General features: G+C 40.5%; 1 protein-coding gene across 7 annotated transcripts in view; it reads right to left on the reverse strand.

Moving 5' to 3' along the window:
- Window positions 1-18,467, reverse strand: part of CCDC126 (coiled-coil domain containing 126) — a 50,999-nt gene extending 32,532 nt beyond the window's left edge. Inside the window, exons 1-4 of one of the 7 annotated variants that reach the window (XM_032305870.1) lie at window positions 18,353-18,446; window positions 6,934-7,005; window positions 2,636-2,764; window positions 216-607 (exon numbers count right to left, since the gene is read on the reverse strand). In XM_032305870.1, coding sequence (XP_032161761.1) covers window positions 216-450 — 235 coding nt within the window. In that variant the 5' untranslated portion in view covers window positions 451-607; window positions 2,636-2,764; window positions 6,934-7,005; window positions 18,353-18,446. Of the gene's footprint in view, window positions 1-215; window positions 608-2,635; window positions 2,765-5,422; window positions 5,530-6,933; window positions 7,006-17,866; window positions 17,947-18,352 lie in introns of those variants that run through there. The other 6 variants (XM_032305873.1, XM_032305871.1, XM_032305874.1 and 3 more) reach the window with 6 other exon arrangements.
- Window positions 18,468-19,028: the final 561 nt, after the last annotated feature.

The raw sequence follows: 19,028 nt of genomic DNA on the forward strand, positions 1-19,028 counted from the left end.
AATAACTGTTAAATCTAGGCAACAGATATATAGGTATTTATCATATTGTTTCTATTTTTCAGTACATTTAAAATTTTTCATAATAAAAAGTCAAGAAAAATTTGCTTTGGAAAGACCTATGCATGAAGTAATGAGTTGGATTTCCTTCCATAACTACGTTGAAATGGGGATAGGTTGAAGGGGAGAAAACCAGGAAGAATCTACGGTTATCTTACCATATCCTGCCATAGAAGCGCCATTCTCAACATCCGAGTTCTTATTTTCCTCTGCTAGAGCTTTAACATATCTTTTGCTTAAGTCTAGTATTTGTTCACGTAACTTGACACTGCTTTGATGTCTTGGTTGTTGAAAAGTATAGTGCAGTAACATCAATCCCCAAATGAGTCCAAATACAAGCAACAGTAAACTCAATTTCTGGGACATGGTTTTCCTTGAGATTGTAAAAACCATTTCTGATAAAAGCAAACACACTCAACTGAAGAGTGGTGATCAGCTGTAAGCTGCCAAACAACCAAGACTTCTGAAAGAAAAAAGAAAAAAAAATCTCCTCCTCTAATATTGTATATTCTTCATCTTCAGCAAGGTTGCCTCCAACTCTCAATTAATTCTGTAAAATTGAGAAGAGAAAAGGGGATTAGTCTTAACCTATACCAGTAACAGACTAGATAATGACAAACTTAAGAAGAGATTCTATAAATCGTTGTGATTTGACACTGTATCATCTTCTTTGACAACTTTCAGTTTCATTTATATTGCTCTTCAAAATTTTAAACCAGACATAAATGTCAATAAATTGAAATGCCACCATGGTCACAAAATTCTTTGAATGACTTCTTGTCACTCAAACTCTTACAGACATTAGCATTCTGTTCAATAAACTAAAACTATGGACATATAATGAGATTCATAGGAGACTATTCAAATATAGGTTTCCAAACTAAATGTCTAAAACCTATTCCTCCTCCTCTTCCTTTAAAAAAAAATATTTTTAAAGGCAGATGCCAATGTGAAAGTGAGAAATTGAGGAAAGGTGGGATGCCTAGGTGGCTCAGTCAGTGAAGCATCTGCCTATGGCTCATTTCATGATCCTGGGGTCCTGGGATCAACTCCCACATTGGCTCCCTTTTCCATAGGAAGTGTGTTTCTCCCTCTCCCTCTACTGCTTCCCCAGCTTGTGTTCTCTCACTCTCTCCCAGTCAAATAAAAAATTTAAAAAACAAATCTTGGGGGAAAATGAGGAAAGGTAAAACAGACTGGAAAACAAAAATCCCACAATTCAATAGGTGTGACAATATTTGAAAATGTCACTAGAAAATATTCTAACGGCAACAAGACAACCTAAGATGAAAAAGAAGTTACAATCTCTTAAGCTTATACTTCTAAATTTATGCCAGACATAATGAGAAGTGCTAAAAGAGTTTAGGAAATTTTCTTGTATTTCCAAATCTGCAATTCTAAATTTTAAAATGGTACAGGAATGTACTTTTATTATTTAAGGGAAAACTGTGTAAGGAAAAAAAGGTTTTACCTCAATTAAAAAAAAAAAAAAAGATAAAGGTGATGAAAATCATGGAATCTAGAAAGACCTAGAGAGCAATAATGTATATGAATCACCAAAGTGTCCAGCAAAGAAAACTTTTCATTTATGGTGGAATAAAATTCTTCACATGGAAATATATCTAGAGTCAAAAAGTGTATTTCACAGTTTAATGAAAATAATCCTTAAGAACTTTTTAACTTCCAGCAGTATGGGCAAATAAAACATACTGATTTTAATCTGCTTAATAGGGTATAATCACATAGCCAAATAAAATCAAGTTTGAGGATAAGACTAGAAATGAATACAGTAAAGGTTAACTCTGAAGAGCATTTAAACACTTTCAACAGATGTTTACTGAGCCAGCATATATGCTAGGCAGTATGGGAACTATAGTTATACCCTAAAAGTTTGCTTTCTAGCACATTCTTTTTTTTAATAATAAAAATAAAGAGTATCTTTATTTAAAATAAAGATACTTAAGATTAAAGATATCTTTATTTAATAAAAAATAAAGAGTATCTTTTATTATCCTACATAAAAAATCAAAATACAAAATTTTGTACTCAAAACTCCTCTAGACGTGTGTGTGTTGAGATGTGTGTAAGCAGGGGATCATCTACCCTGGCAATTCACCTGTCCAGTTCAGAAAACTCCCACTCTTTCATCTTCCTACCCAGCCCCCCAGTTCCTGATACACCACTAATAAATTCTGGGCCTCTGAGGTTTGAAGAACACCCACCTACTCTAGCTGCAATGTACCCATCATGCCAAACCTAACTACAAGCATGACTACCCCACTAAGTGGCCATTTTCATTATTATAGCAAAGTAATAACTGCATTAAAAATTAAGAATTAACTCCTTTTCAAGTTTTCTTCTACTTCTGCTTATTTAGTTACCATACAAAGAATATTCAGATATTATGAAAACTCTACTATTAAAATCAATACTGGATTACTAAACTTTACTTAACAAAGACAAGTAAATGTAACCTAATATTTTTTCTATAGATCTTACATTTGAGTTCAGTAAGTGGAAGTTCTGAAGCCCAAGAAAATTTTAAAAGAATTTCTTTACACACATATATTAAACATACTTTTTCTTTAGTGATCTTTCTTTACTGGCTTCTGTCTTTTCAAGTCTGACCAGTGTGCTCCATGACCTGACCCAGCACCCAGTATAAGGATCAACCGTGTATCTGTCCTGAAGCAGTCACAACAGGCTTCTAAAGTGGGCATGACAACAAAACCAGAAAGGTGACATCACTGGAGAATTAAGAACACAGACTTCCTAGGTGTTTTGGAAAACAAAGGTTAAAATGATGGCCTGGAAGGTTTTAGATCACTATACATATCCAAAGCCCAAAACCAGAGGCAAAGACAGCACTTCCATGAAATAACAGCCTTATGACAATCACTTCGTACCAGATTGTGCTGTAAACTCCTTACATGAATTAATTCACTACATCTTCACAACTCCCACATTAATAATGTTCTCACTTCACAGGTGGAAAAAACTGAGGCAGAGAGAAGTTAAATAATTTGTCCAAGGTTATACAAATAGATAGCAGTAGAGAAAGGATTCAAAGCTCAGGCTCTGAACCCATGCCCCTCTTCTACAGCAATGACAGTTAACAGCAGCAACTGCAGCCATGAACAACTACTGAGTTCTTATGGTATGAAGAAAATACTTCACAATGGCTATTTCATTCATTTTTTGCAATAACCTCAAAAGAAAGATGTTGTTGTTATTCTCACATTAAAATGATAATATTAAAGCTTAGAGAGGTGGTTAACTTCCCTAAGATTTTTTCACCTAGGCCACAGACCTCACTTGCCTGAACTTCAGCAAGAGCTACAAACCCACAAGTTCAGAATCTGTATCTCCATTCAGGGTCTGTCCTTTCATTTAAAAAAAGGTTCTTAAACCCAGTCCTACTAGAACTGATAGGTTTTACAGAACTCCACCAAAGTGACAAATCCCAAGACTGTAATGGCATTAGACAGAGAACAGGAGACCCAGGGAGGGAGGGAGGGTTGAGAGTCAAACACAGGAGTCTAATCTCTAACAGGTAAAGTCCCTCCAACTAGATACAAGCTTAACCATGAACTTTGCTTAAAGAGTGAGTAGCAGTACCAACATTATACACTAAGAGAAAACACACTGATAGTAGGGCAGAAACTTGGCTAAGGAGGATATGCCCCCAAAGTAATAAATCCCAAGATACAAGAAAGCCTACTTTAAACTAGTGTTTCTCAGTGTGGAGGGGCCCAAAGATAAATAAAGAGCCCCTTATTGCTCTATACTGACTGTATACTACTTGACTATTAAATTCAGAAAACAGGCCTACAGGAAAGAAAGGTCTTCAGAGGGGTGCTGGGTGGCTTAGTCGGTTAAGTGTCTGCCTTCCACTCAGGTCATGATCCCAGGGTCCTGGGATCAAGCCCACACTGGGCTCCCCGATCAGCTTTGAGCCTTTTTTCCCTCTCCCTCTGCCACTCCCCCTGTTTATGTGCTCTCATGCTGGCGTGCGCACGCGCGTTCTCTCTCTCTCAAATAAAATCTAAAAAAAACAAAAAAAGCAGGGGGGTGCCTGGGTGGCTCAGTCAGTTAAGCATCTGCCTTCAGCTCAGTTCATGACCCCAGGGTCCTGGGATTAAGCCCCGCATCGGGCTCCCTGCTCAGCAAGACCCTTCTCTCTCTCCCTCTGACTGCAGTTCAGACTACTTGTACACTGTCTCTCTCTCTCTCTCTCTCTCTCTCTCTCTCTCTGTTAAATAAATAAATAAATAAAATCTTTAAAAAAAGAAAACTCTTTGTAGTCTTGACTCTTCATGGAATGTGTCTCGCTCACTACTGCCCTCAACCAAATTAAAGCAGCCTACCTCAGAGAGAAGTCAGGAAGCATTATAGTGACTACTATAATAAAACACTCATGTTTTAGAACTTGCTTGTGTTTGTTACACATTTTTCTATAGTGATAAGAAGTTAAAAAAATTTTTAAGATTTATTTGTGTTTTTAAAGATTTATTATTTATGTTTTTTAAGATTTATTTATGTACACACACACACACACACACACACACACACACACACACACACACAGCGATGGGGGAGGGGCAGAGGAAAGAATCCTCAAGCAGTCTCCCCACTGAACATGGAGCTTGACCTGGGGCTGATCTCAAGACCCTAAGATTGTGACCAGAGCTGAAATCAAGAGTCCAACAGTTTAACCAAGTGAACCTCCCAGGAACCCAAAGAAGTTAAACATTTAACATGAAAAGGGTGTCTTTGAGGGGCACCTGGGTGGTTCTGTGGGTTAAAGCCTCTGCCTTCAGCTCAGATCATGATCCCAGGGTCCTGGGATTGAGCCCTACATCAGGTTCTCTTCTCTGCAGAGAGCCTGTTTCCTCCTCTCTCTCTCTCTGCCTACTTGTGATCTCTGTCTGTCAAATAAATAAATAAAATCTTAAAAGAAGAAAAGAAAAGAAAAAAGAAAAGGAAAGGAAAGGAAAAGAAAAGGGTGTCTTTGAGAATAGCAAAGAAGTGAGAAGCTGGGAACCATTATTCCACTCTTCACTAGGGAACTATAAAAGGACACCAAGAAATAAAGTGAGTGTAAGAGCTACTAAAAAGAAAAGACACCCTAGAGCCTTCTTCAAGTTAAAAAGATGGCCTAGAGCCAGCTAATATCTGACACAGGGCTGAACAGTTCAAAGGCCCATGAGGGTTCTCTGATGCAACCCAAGAAGGCCTGAAAACTATTCTACAGGGTTCATTTCCACATGTAATTCCAATCAAGCCCAGTAGAGGTGACTAAGATTCCCAAAAGGATACAACTATGCCTTTGGTCTCTTCTCAGAATGCTTCACATTAAAATTACCTCGAGAGTTTTCTAAATATCCCCATGCCAGGTCATACCCCAAACCAATTAAATTAGAATGTCTAGGCGGAAGGAGCCAGGCATCCGTTTTGGTTTGGTTGGGTTGGGTATGGTTTGTTTGGTTTTTAAGAGTCCTAGGTTTAGGGACACCTGGGTGGCTCAGGTCATAATCTCTGTCTGCCTTCAGCTCAGGTCATAATCTCAGTGTCCTGAGATTACCCTGCATTGGGCTCTCTGCTCAGCGGGAAGCTTGCTTCTCCCTCTCCCCCTGCAGCTCTCTTATGCTCTCTCGTGCTCTCTTTCTCTTTCTCAAGTAAATAAGTATCTTAAAAAAAAAAAAAAAGAAGAACCCTAGGTTATTTCAATGTGAAGCAAAGAATGGGAACCACTCTCCAAATCTCAAATCTCTTCATAAAGCAGCAATGGGGAGGAAAAAACAGGTATCTTTGCTGTAACCTAAGTCACTCCTGCCAAGGTAAGCTAAGCCCTATATTTACAAGTCAGAGAGGGAGGCAGAATGAAGAGAAAACAATTTCTACCGGTACCATTTTAGTCCCTGTGATCAATATGAATATACTGTTCTGTTCCCTGAAAGATTTTTTGTGATGCCATATAGAAAGAAAAAAGCAGACAAGAAGATTTTAATTGTTTAGCAACTAAAGGTAATTTATTTTAGTACTTTTTTAAAGATTTTATTTATTTATTTGACAGAGAGAGATCACAAGTAGGCAGAGAGGCAGGCAGAGAGCGAGAGGAGGAAGCAGGCTCCCCGCTGAGCAGAGAGCCTGATGCAGGGCTCGATCCCAGGACCCTGAGATCATGAGCTGAGCCAAAGGCAGAGGCTCATCCCAGAGCCACCCAGATGCCCCTATTTTAGTACTTCTGAGAAGTAATTATTCTTAGACTCAATCTTTAGGAAAGAAGAAGAAAAAAAGGGAGGGTTCGATAATGTCGCCTTCCTGTGTAATGTTCAAAGCAGCAAGTGACATAGGAACTTGCACTCTGAACGTCCCCATTTTTTTTTCTTTAGGTTTCAAGTACTGGTCCATCTCCTGAAGGCCACCTAGGTCATGAGGGAAATGACAATTACACCTAAAAGGCCTACATTGTCACTAAGCATTTATGGCTACAATGGAGCACAGTATTTATTAGAGTCCTTTTTTGACCAAAAGAGTGTACAATCTGAACACTTTTTCATCCCAACTTCTAGGCCACCATACCAATTGTCTACTAATGACTAAAAAGTCAAACTTCATATTTGACCCAAGTAGTTTTTAAAAAGCAAAAACAAGGGGTGCCTGGGTGGCTCAGTCAGTTAAGTGCCTGCCTTCCGCTCAGGTCATGATCCCAGGGCCCTGGGATTGAGCCCGACATCAGGCTCCCTGCTCAGCGGGAAGTGTGCTTCTCCCTTCCCCAATACCCTCTCACCCAGCTCATGCTTCCTCTCTCACTTGCTTTCTAATAAATAAAAGCTCTTAAAAATAAAGAGACAAAAACAAAATCATCATCACCTTCATCATTATTTTGACCTAAGATAGACTTATAAATATCTTTGGGATTCCCAGGGAAAAGTTCCTGGGTACCTGCAGAGAATACAAATGGAATTAGAGTGTATATGCTCAAAAGCAGAAGTGAAGGAGAGGAGGCACATTTAAAACGAAGTTGTCACAAATTATCTAAATAAATAAATAATAAAATAAAATGAAGTTGTCTGTAGAGCACTAGATCTGAAAAGGCAAAGGAGTGTGGTCCAAGTATCATCATCTCCAACTGGATTCCTGCAGCTGTTTCTCAAGTGGTTTCCCAGATTTCCTCTGCAACCCCACTTCAAGCCACTGTCCTCAAAGCAGCCAAAATGTTCTTCTAAAAACAAGTCACAATTTGAATAGTAAAAATTCCAATGGTTCTCAAAGGAGATACATAAATGAACAATACACACAAGAAAAGAAAAGATGCTCAAATCACTAATCATTAGGGAAATGCAAATTAAACCACAATGAGATACCACTTCATACACATTATTAGCATGATAGGAAGGGCATCAGAGTATACCACCCCAAAGTACAAGCAAGCCACTGCTGTATAAGGATTAGTTGGAACTGAAGATGACTAAGAAACAGCAGATGCAGGAAGTGTTTCCTGCCTTGCTCTCCCCCTTTCTACCTAAAAGGCAGACAAGAATTTCCCATCAGAAAGGCGACAACATTCTCATCATGGGAGACAGGGAGTTGATGTTGAGACAAATCTGTACAAATACAACTTGAACAACCCTTATCTTCCATTAGTTTCTCCCATATATTACCTTCTCACAACCAACTGCTTCTAGAAACTAAAACTCCTTTTCCTTTGTCTTGTCAGATCTTCACATTTATAGCTCTGTGTCTAAATGATATACAAGCTCTCAGGCCTACTTGCTTCTTTGATATTTATTCATTTCTGTAAAGCCCCTCATTTGCATATGAAATAACCCTTTTTCTCCTGTTAATCTGGCTTTTGTCAATTTAATTTGCAGAGCCCCAGGTACTGAACCTGAGAAGATAGGGAGAATAAAAAAGATGATTCTTCCCCTATAACATTTATCAAAAAAAAAAACTAAACTTAACAAAAAAACAAGTGTTGGTAGATGTGGAGGCATTGAAACTCTTGTGTACTGCTGATAGGAATGAAAAATGGTGCAACCACTGTGGAAACCAACAGTACATCAGTTCTTCAAAAAATTAAACACATAATTACCGTATGATCCAGTAATTCCACTTCTGGGTATAATCACTAAAGAACTGAAAGCAGGGACTCAGAGATACTTGTGCACCAATGTTCATTGCAGCATAATTCAACAATAGACAAAAAGTAGAAATAACCCATGTCCAAAAAAATGAACAGAAAAACAAAATGTAGTACATACATACCATGGAATATTATTCAGGTTTAAATGGGAATAAAATTCTGATACAAGCTACAAGCTACTGAACCTTAAAGATATCATACTAAGAGGCGCCTGGCTGGGTCAGTCAGTGAAGCATGACCCTTAATCTCAGGGTCATGCGTTCAAGACCTCTGTTGGGCATGGAGCCTACTTTAAAAAGGTACATATATCATATTAAGTTAATAAACCAGACACGAAAAGACAAATATTGTAGGATTCCACTTAATATAGGTACTTAGACCAGTCAGATACATTGAGACAGAAAGTAGAATGGTAGTTACCAGGGGCTGGGGCTGGGGCTGGGGCTGAGGAGAGAAGAATGGAGAGTTATGGTTTAAAGTTTAGGGTACAGAGTTTTACTCCAGGACAATGAAAAAGTTCTGAAGATGTATAATGGTGATGGCTGCACAACAATGTGAACATTTTTAATGTCACTGAACTGTACACTTAAATATGGTTCAAATGGTACATTTTATGTATTTTTTAACCACACACAAAGTTGTTGTACATCACTCCCCTGCTCAAAAACCCTTCAACAGTTTCCCACTGTACTTAAAATAAAATTAAAACTCTTTACCTCAAGCCACAAGGCCCTACAAAATCTGACTTCTCCCCTTCTCTATTTAGTCCTAATCTCACAACACTTCTATTTACTCACTGTGCTACAGTCCCTCCAGGCAAGATCAACCAAATGCTTTCTGACCTCAGGCTCTATATACAACTGCTATTCACCCCCTCTGCAATGTTCTCCCCACTGCTTGCTCCTTTTCATTTTTTAGTATTATTTATCTCAAATGTTGCCTCTTCAAAAAGTAGCACTCCCACTTCTGCCCCATCTCTGGCCCCACATATTCCATATGAAATTACATATTCTATCTTTATAACCTTGAGCAAGTTACCTTATCTCTCTAGACCCTGATGTCCTCATTTATACTGGTAAAGATAAATGACACCTCATACTACTCAATATACACTAACTTTTATTATTACTGTCAGGCACTAATGTAGCAATGCCAGTAATTCTTGATAATCTGAGTAACCTGAGTTAATTCAGGAGTTTTTGTTTTACTAGACCCAAATAAAATTCCTGTGATTAGCTCTCATGGTCCTCCATAATCCAGTCCCCAAAGGCAAATCTATTTCCCATTAGTGACAAAAATATCTCCCCCAATCAAGCCAGTCTTCTCACTGTCTCATACAATAATAATAATAGCACCTTACATTTACATCCATTTTTATTTATGAAGCATGTTTCCTTACATCCTCTCATTCAGTTAGTTAAAAGCTACCGGAGAGGCCACAGGCTTGAACAAATTTCTACTCAGAATTTGTGGATAGCATGAAATACTTCATTGGTACTGGTTACTGATTACTAATTACTGAAGAATTACCCAGTCCTAAAAGATGATACAATGGCACTGTTGATGAGAGTATCTGTTTAAACACTAACTTAGCCAGAAGGATTTCAAAACCTCATCACCTTACCCCAGACCATGTTGATCTTCTCTCACAACACATTACTTTATATCAACTGATTTCACACATCACATCTTCTCATCCAGTTATGAACCTTGTCCCCACAATCCCATGTGCCTAAGGGCAAGAGTAACTGACCCTACACCGCGCCCACAACTCCCATTAAACCCCACTGACAATCGGTAGATACCTATGGTTTACTTTAAGCACATCCTTGAGTCTAACCCCATCTTCTCCCAAGCAGCAATGACTTCCCTACAGTGTTGGGGGGGTAGGGGGACAAAAGGGCAGAGGAGATGGAAGTTTCAAGATAAAATTAAAGTACCTTCAATTATCCATTTTGTGGCTAGATGAATCTGAGAAGAAATCTACTACAATCCCCTGACATTTCATATGAAATAAAACCCAGGGTATCTTGCCTAAAATGAGACAGTTAATGGCAAAAACTATATTGATCTAGAAGACAGGTCCTGACTCTCTATTTAGGTTTTTCTCTATACCATACTACTTTCTTTACCTCCACTAGAAAGGCTATGTTTGTAAAATACTAAATGAACTGCAACATTAAATGAAGCTTATTCTCTTTTGCTTTAAAAGAACATAACCCGAGGGCACCTGGGTAGTTCAGTCAATTCCGTGTCTGCCTGCAACTCAGGTCATCTGCCTGCAGCTCAGGTCATGATCCTGGCGTCCTGGGATCCAGCCATCTCCACCCCCACCTCCCTCACCCTGTTCAGCAGGGAGTCCGCTTTCCCCTCTCTCTCCCTCCGCCCCTCCCCCCAGTTTGTGTCCTCAAGCTCTCTCAAGCGCACGCTCTCGCGCTCTCTCTCTCTCAAATAAATAAATAAAATCTTAAAAAAAAAACAAGGGGCGCCTGGGTGGCTCAGTGGGTTAAGGCCTCTGCCTTCGACTCAGGTCATGATCCCAGGACCCTGGGAAGGAGCCCCACATTGGGCTCTCTGCTCAGCGGGGAGCCTGCTTCCTCCTCTCTCTCTGCCGGCCTCTCTGCCTACTTGTGATCTGTCTGTCCAATAAATAAATAAAATCTTTAAAAAAAACAAAAAAAGAACATAGAGAACAGTAATGGCAGTTTAGAGCAATGATCCTAAAATTCCAAAAATACATGCTTAGACTATTCATTAAATTATCAAGTCAGCACTTTAAAGTTTCAATACACTTTATTCCCATGAATCAAACTATTACAAAGTTACTACAAGAAGGATTTAAGAAATCTTGAGCTTAGCTTTTTTTTACATAAGTAAAAAACAACAGAAAAAAATGTGAAGTAAAGCACAGATAAATACAAGATCTTCTGGATGGAGACACCTTCACAATGTCCAGCAGACACTGATAAGAAAATGTATTTCTAGAAAAAAAGAATTTGGGGGTGGGGGAGGACTACATAAAGACCTAGGCTCAACAATCTATTATATGAAGTTTCATTTAAAGCATGAAAGATCTTGGTTTATTCATTCATTTGCTCACTTACTCATTCACAATATTTATTGCAGTACCTACTATGCACCAGAACTGGAGATGTGAAAGGTGAAACAAGACAGGATTCTTCTTGTGGAGATTATGTATTAGTTGGAGACAATAAACAAGCAAGCGCAGAAACAAGTTAATATCAGCTTGTCATAAACTACTACAGAGAAAATAAACAAACAGGGTGATGTAAGGATATCTGAGGACTCTACGTGAAGTATCAGATCAAGGAAGGCCCTCTAGGAAGGTCTGATCTGAAAAACAAGAGGAAGTAAAGTCTGGTTCCAATTTCCTTCCAACCAAAACCTTTAGAATTCTTTTCTGACCAGAATCTTGGGAGCAGGCAGTAAATTCTTTATTCCTCGTCTCCTCAGTACAAACAAATGAGAATGGGAGGAATCCCAATCCCCAGCATGGAATGGCCTGGTTTGGAGAAATCATTCAAAGTAAACAGAAGGAAACCCACAAGCATAGAAATTTTTGTTTTCCCTTTTCTAGAAAAATGGTAGTTCTACTTTTCGGTAACATACAGGAAGAGTAATAATCTGGTATAGTGACTTTGCACAGACAAATAAGTAAATACATTCCTATTAGCATTTTCTAACATGAGGGGGGCAGTGTAGTTAAAGATGGGGTATGGAATAAAATCTAGGTAACATTTTGCCAACATGTTAACTTAAAATTGCTATAAAGCAATTTTTTTTTTTTAAGTAGGTTCCACAGTGAAGCCCAAAACTGGACTTGAACACATAACCCTGGGATCAAGACCTGAGCTGATACCCTACAATCCAGTAATTGCACTACTGGGTATTTACCCCAAAGATACAAATATAGTGATCCAAAGGGGCACATGCACCCCAGTGTTTATAGCAGCAATGTCCCCAAAAGCCAAACTGTGGAGAGAGCCTAGATGTCCATGGACAGGTGAATGGATAAAGACAATGTGGTATAGGGTGCCTGGGTGGTTCAGTCATTAAGCGTCTACCTTGGGCTCAGGTCATGATGGGTCCTAGGGTTAAGCCCCGCATTGGGCTCTCTGCTCAACAGGAAGCCTGTTTCTCCCTCTCCCATTCCCCCTGCTTGTGTTCCTTCTCTTGCTATATGACTCCCTGTCAAATAAATAAATAAAATCTTAAAAAAAAAAAAGATGTGGTATATAAATACAATAGAATATTATGCAGCCATCAAAAATGAAATCTTGCTAACTGCAATAATATGGATGGAACTAGAGGGTATTATGCTAAGCGAAATAAGTCAGAGAAAGACAATTATCATATGATCGCACTGATATGAGTACCTGAGAAACAAGGCAGAGGATCAGAGGGGAAGAGAGGAAGAAATGAAACAAGACGAAATCAGAGAGGGAGAAAAACCATAACTTCTTAATTTCGGGAAACAGAGGGCTGCTGGAGTGGAAGGTCGTGGGAAGATGGGGTGGCTACGTGATGGACACTGGGGAGGTTACGTGTTGTGGTGAGGGCTGTGTATTGTGTAAAACTGATGAATCACAGACCTCTACCTCTGAAACAAATAATATATTATCTGTTAATTTTTTTAAAAATACCTGAGCTGATATCAAGAGGCAGATGCTTAATGGACTGAGCCATGCAGATGCTGGTTACTAAGCATTTTAAATAGAAATTTTCAAACTCTAAAAGATTCCTTGTTAAAGGACAAAAAGGTATAAACAGAAAAAAGGGGGGAAACTTTTTTCTTAGTTTTCACATTTATTAAAGGCCTTAAAGTCCCCATTCCAATAACCTCCAAAGATCTGTTCAAAGTTTTTTTATGCCTCTTCCCAAATACCAAACATGCAAACAACTAGATATTTAAGCAATTTTTCAGTGGTTTCTCCCTAGCCAGGGACCTAAAGACAAATATATTAGTTAACATTATTACTACAGTCAAGAGAGAGGATCACCCTCATTTTTTTTTTCTTTTTTAAGATATTTATTAAACCAGATTCTTTTTTTTTTTTTAAGATTCTATCCATTTATTTGACAGAGAGAGATCACAAGTAGGCATAGAGGCAGTAAGAGAGAGAAAGAGGAGGAAGCAGGCTCCCTGCCGAGCAGAGAACCTGATGCGGAACTCTGTCGGGGACTGCCTCCAGCCGGGGAAGTCCCCGCCATTACAAGAAGGTGCTTGGCTCACTGCTAGCAAAGTACGCTTCAAGTATACAATGAACTTTCTGGTGAAGCCCGCCTAAAGGAGGACATAGTTATTGGCTGTATCAAATTTAATCAGCATAGTAACAGGACTCTCATTGGCTCTCCCCATTGCTTGACCCCTTATTGGTCACCCTGCTGTATATAAGCTAAGGAAGTTGATTAAATAAAGGAAAATGAAGCATTAACACCATACCAGGCTCATTGTCGTCCTTGCGGGCCGAGGGCGACAGGACTCGATCCCAGAACCCTGAAATCATGACCCGAGCCGAAGGCAGCGGCCTAACCCACTGAGCCACCCAGGTGCCCCAAGATCTTTATTTATTTATTTGACTAAGAGAGAGTGAGCACAACCAGGGGGAACAGCAGGCAGAGGGAGAAGGAGAAGCAGGCTCCTCGCTTGGCAGGGAGCCTGATGTGGGGCTCAAACCCCGAACGCTGGGATCATGACCCAAGGTGAAGGCAGACATTTAACAACTGATCTACCCAGACACCCCATCACCCTCATTTTAAAGAAAAGGAAAGCGGGGCGCCTGGGTGGCTCAGTGGGTTAAAGCCTCTGCTTTCGGCTCAGGTCATGATCCCAGGGTCCTGGGATCGAGCCCCGCATCGGGCTCTCTGCTCAGCAGGGAGCCTGCTTCCTCCTCTCTCTCTCTCTGCCTCTCTGCCTACTTGTGATCTCCGTCTGTCAAATAAATAAATAAATCTTAAAAAAAAAAAATAAAAAAAAATAAAGAAAAGGAAAGTGAAGCACAAAGAGGATTAATGACTATCCATCAGCAAACAAATGGGAGAAAATTAGGCATCCAAATTCTCAGCACAGGACTCCCCTGTTTTTCAAAAGCGGGGAACAAAAATCAACTTAACAGTTTGCAAATGGCACTTTTTAAAAATACAAGATAGGGTGCCTGGGTGGCTCAGTGTGTTAAAGCCTCTGCCTTCGGCTCAGGTCATGATCTCAGGGTCCTGGGATCGAGTCCCGCATCGGGCTCTCTGCTCGGCAGGGAGCCTGCTTCCTCCTCTCTCTGCCTTCCTCTCTGCCTACTTCTGATCTGTCTCTGTCAAAGGAATAAATAAAATCTTAAAAAAAAAAAATACAAGATAAAATAGAAACTATCAAAGTAGACGGTACCACTACAGATCTTGCTTTATGTCAGTTTTCTTTCAGTGAGATACCTACATTTTTTTCTCACACAGACACACACATGCACACACATACGTGTGTATCTATGAAGTCTTGACATAAAAAATTCTCTTACTATGGGTTGCAGTCAAAATTTTAAAAACACTATTTCACACACTGCCTGTCTTGAAATACTTGCTTTTATTGTTTATGGAAACACTGCAATAACAATATTAAAAACATTAATAGATGGTAATCCTACCAAAAAAAAAATCTCCTCTTCAAATCCCATTTTTGCATTTATTCAGTGCTCTGCTTTTTGTGCTTTAGAACTATAGTTAAATTAACTATAATAACAATGGCAGCAACTAGCAAGGAGAGAAGCTCTCACTAAGCCAAAGGTGCTACAAGAATCAGTGCCTATTAGTCTCCCAAGGAATTTACAATTAGAAAAGCAGAAATACTTCACAAAAAGACACAGTATGTTCACCAGAGCACAGAGGTTCAGACAGTTCTCTTCAAAAAAGGCTCAGAAATAAGTCCTCCACAGACTTGACCTCGGAATGTAATTTCAGGGGGAAAGGCCCATTCTTAGAATACTTTTTCTACGCAATATTGCCCAAGGCTAATACGTAGGAAAAAAATTAACAGAAAACACAGCCTTCTACTCCTAATTAGGTCTAAAATTTTAAATGTGAACTGCTTTGAGAGAAGCTACACTAAAATTCCAGCTAAGATACAGACACATGTCTCAAGATAGCGGATCATTTTTAGATGGCATATTTGGGAGAAAAGAGAGAAGATAATAGCTCTGAAGAGTAAAAGATTAAAAAAAAAATGGGTAAAGTAATTCAAGGTTAAGAATAGAAATGTTAGGACAAAGGGAAACTACTCAACCATTATGCCACAGTAACAGTTTAATCTAAAATATATTAGGCTGGGGCGCCTGGGTGGCTCAGTCAGTTAAGCGTCTGCCTTGACTCAGTCAAGATCCGAGGATCCTGGGATCGAGCCCATTGTTGGGCTGCCTGTTAAGCAGGGAACCCGCTTCTCCCTCTCCCCCACCCATGCTCATTCATGCGTTTGCGCTCTGTCAAATAAATAAATAAATATTTTTTAAAATAAGCAAAATAAAATAAATTATGTTGTACCACATATTTTAGTCACCTACCCAAAGCCTCATCCAAACATGTTTTGTGACAAATGAGCCCACAACCCCCTTCACAACTAACTAGACTAGCACTGGGCACCTTTGCCTGAGGCCTTGGGAAAAAAAGAGGACCTAAGAACACCAGGTTGTTGGGAAAAGGAACAAAAAGGGAAAGAATTCACAAAAAGAAACAATGAAGTTTGGATTAGGGGATTGACAAAGTAGATTTACAAAGAAATAGGCACAATAGGTAAACACAGGCTATAAGTAAAATAAAAGAGATCCGCAGTAGAGAAAAAGAGAAATAAGCATGTCAAAAATGTAGAAAAAAACACGTGCAGTTCACGAAAGAGGAATGCTTGTTTGTGGCAGCTTTCTAGTTCCTACAAGTACATCCCCTTCCTCGAGGTGGGGAATAAAAAAAAAAAAAAAACCCAAGACACAAATAAATTACTAAAAGGGCTTGTATCAATTGTTACATGTTAAAAAAAGGACATCTAAAACCCTTTATCATTGAAAGTCTGAGCTAGAAGAGTCCTTGGAATCAGACCAATTCACTATGTTAGGCAAGAGGAAAATGAGGACCACAAAGGAACATAAGGTTATATAGATAGTGACAGAGCTAGGACAAAAACCAAGGTCTTCTATTTCCGTAGTCCATTACTCTCCGTCTGTACTGCACAAACACCAATATAGAAACATTTTTTTTTTTCAAAATGAGTATTTTTGTCACATATTTTTATGAGAATCATATTTTTAAAATTCTTTATATGCATAGGTCATCTCCTACAGCTTAAATAAGTTTTCCCCTTATTTACTTCCTTGCTAGTATCCTTATGAAATACATTCGCCAGATTTTCTCCTATTCCTCCTAATTTTTTTTTTAAGATTTTATTTATTTATTTGACAGAAATCACAAGTAGCAGAGAAGCAGGCAGAGAGGGGGAAGCAGGCTCCCTGCTGAGCAGAAAGCATGATGTGGGGCTTGATCCCAGGACCCTGAGATCATGACCTGAGCTGAAGGCAGAGGCTTTAACCCACTGAGCCACCCAAGCGCCCCCCTAAATTTTTTTTAATGCATCAGTCACTGAAGACATAACATAGAAAATTCATCAGGCCCTACTGGTTTTTCTCCCAGTACATTCAAAACCAGCGTTACTCAGAACGTATTACTTCACATATTACACAACAGTGTTTGAACCCAAAGTAGTACAGAACAGGCATTTTCAATGAAAAAAAAAAATCAACAAAAGACCATAAGGATTTCCTTAAAGAAAAACTCATCACCATTGTCAGTAAATATCAGGAGAGAACAGTGCAAGAACCAAAACTATAGAGGAACTAATGTGAAATGTTTCAAATCACTCCTTATAAATTGTATTGCATTCATTCAACTTGTTCTGGATCAAAACTACCACTGGCAAACAGAAATCCCAAATGAATAAAATTACTAACCAGTAAGAAAGTGTAGAGAGTGGTGGAAAAAGTTGACAGAAGGTAAAGATGGCGAAGCCCCACGTCAGGACTGCGGAACACCTAGGTGCTTACTCTATCAAAACAAACACTTAAGCTCCTCTAAAGAGTCTCCCAAAGGACACAGCTGGGGGGGCGGGGGGGGGGCGGTGAATAAGTCCTTGTATCTCCAGAGCTGATCCACAGAAAAGCAGAGTCATCAATTTCCTAAGAACATTCTCAGCCATCTTCAAACAATGTAAATTAAGAAGACAGCATACTTTAAAGGAATTCCTTCCTTAGGTTTAAGGTGAACGAGGTATTAAGTAAAGAACACTTTACTAATCATTAAACAAAGAAAAGCACAAAACTCGTAAATCCAGAGGCCACTTCAGTATAACTAATAAAAGTATATTCAAAGGATTTTTTCATCAAAGGAATTAATGACGTTGTAAGCACATTATTTTTTTTATTCTAACAACTTAAAGATGCGTGCTGTTATCTCCATTTGATGAGAAAACTCAGGCTTAGAACCTTTAATTAACCAAGGTCATAAAGCCAAGCAGTGCCTCGATCAGGATGGGAACCCAGGCTGCCTGAGCCACTCTTAGTACCGCTTTCGAGAGTGTAAGTCACAGTCGACAGAGCAGTTTAAGTTCATCCTTACCAATCACCCAGGAGCTGAGTTTGAACAGGGGGTAAAAAAGAGGCATTTGACTTTCTCCCTCAAAGTAGAGCAGAGCTGAGCTGTCAAAAGCAGAAAAAGAAGTGAGTGCGGCTGCCGCGCGGGCGCTCCTCCATCCCTGCACCAGGTCGGTCGCTCCCCCGCGCCAGTGGCCACGGGACCGAGCCCGCCCCGCTCGGATCAAGCAGCCAAACCTCGCTCGGTTCTCCGCCCGGGGCCCACGGGGCCACGGCTGTCAGACCCAGAGGGGCAGGGACAAAGAGCCTCCTCGGCCGCGGGCTACCGGCAGCTCCCGAGCCGGTTTTCCGCGGACACCTGGGGGCAGCGGCCCGGGTGGGGCGAGGGGCACGAGCGGGAAACGGTGGAGGAAGGGCGGCCGCCGGGCCTGAGGGGAATACCGGAGAGGAGCGGGGCGGGCGGGCGGAGGCGCCTCCACCCCCCGCTTTCTTCTCGCCCCCTCCCCATTACCTTGCCTGTGGGCTTCTTGTCACCGTCGCCGCCGCCAACGGGCTCCCGAGCTGGGGCGGCGCAGCGAAAGTCGATTAGCAGGCGTCAGTTGCGTCCTGCGCTTGCGAAGCAGCCTCCAGGTGGGGATGGAGAAAGGCCAAGATTGAGAATCACCGACGAGGTGGTTCCCAGCTCGTGGGGATTCTACTCTTCTCGTCCCTCGCAGTCCGCTTCCGCTCCGCCTCCCGGCCGGTCCCAGCCCTTCCCCCACTTCGGAGACCAGCCGATCGCAGTCCGCGGCATTATGGGGGATGTAGTCCGGGAATGCGGAAGAGGCGGCACGTGCTTCTGGCCCCGCTGATCCTACTCCAGGGGCAGGGCGACGCCGTTGCGTAGCAACCAGAAGAAGCTGCCGGCATCTCCAGGATTGGAAAATTAGTTTACTGGAGGTAGACTCTCTGTCTTTTAACTCCCTGCAGTAGCTGAAAGGAGAGCGTAGGCGTCTTACTCCTGACCCTCCAGCAGGCGACTAACAATTTCAAGACTGTGACCTGGAGGCAAAAGGACGTAATAGTGATTAAAAGTGTGCTGCAGACAAGAATGTACGTTATTGCCCCTGAATGCCCTTAGTCCTTGGCATAAGGCAAGAAAAATAAAAGGAATTACGAAAATAAGGAGAATCCAATTGTTATTTTTC

Source organism: Mustela erminea, chromosome 11, assembly GCF_009829155.1.
Source record: "Mustela erminea isolate mMusErm1 chromosome 11, mMusErm1.Pri, whole genome shotgun sequence".
Lineage (NCBI taxonomy): Eukaryota > Metazoa > Chordata > Mammalia > Carnivora > Mustelidae > Mustela > Mustela erminea.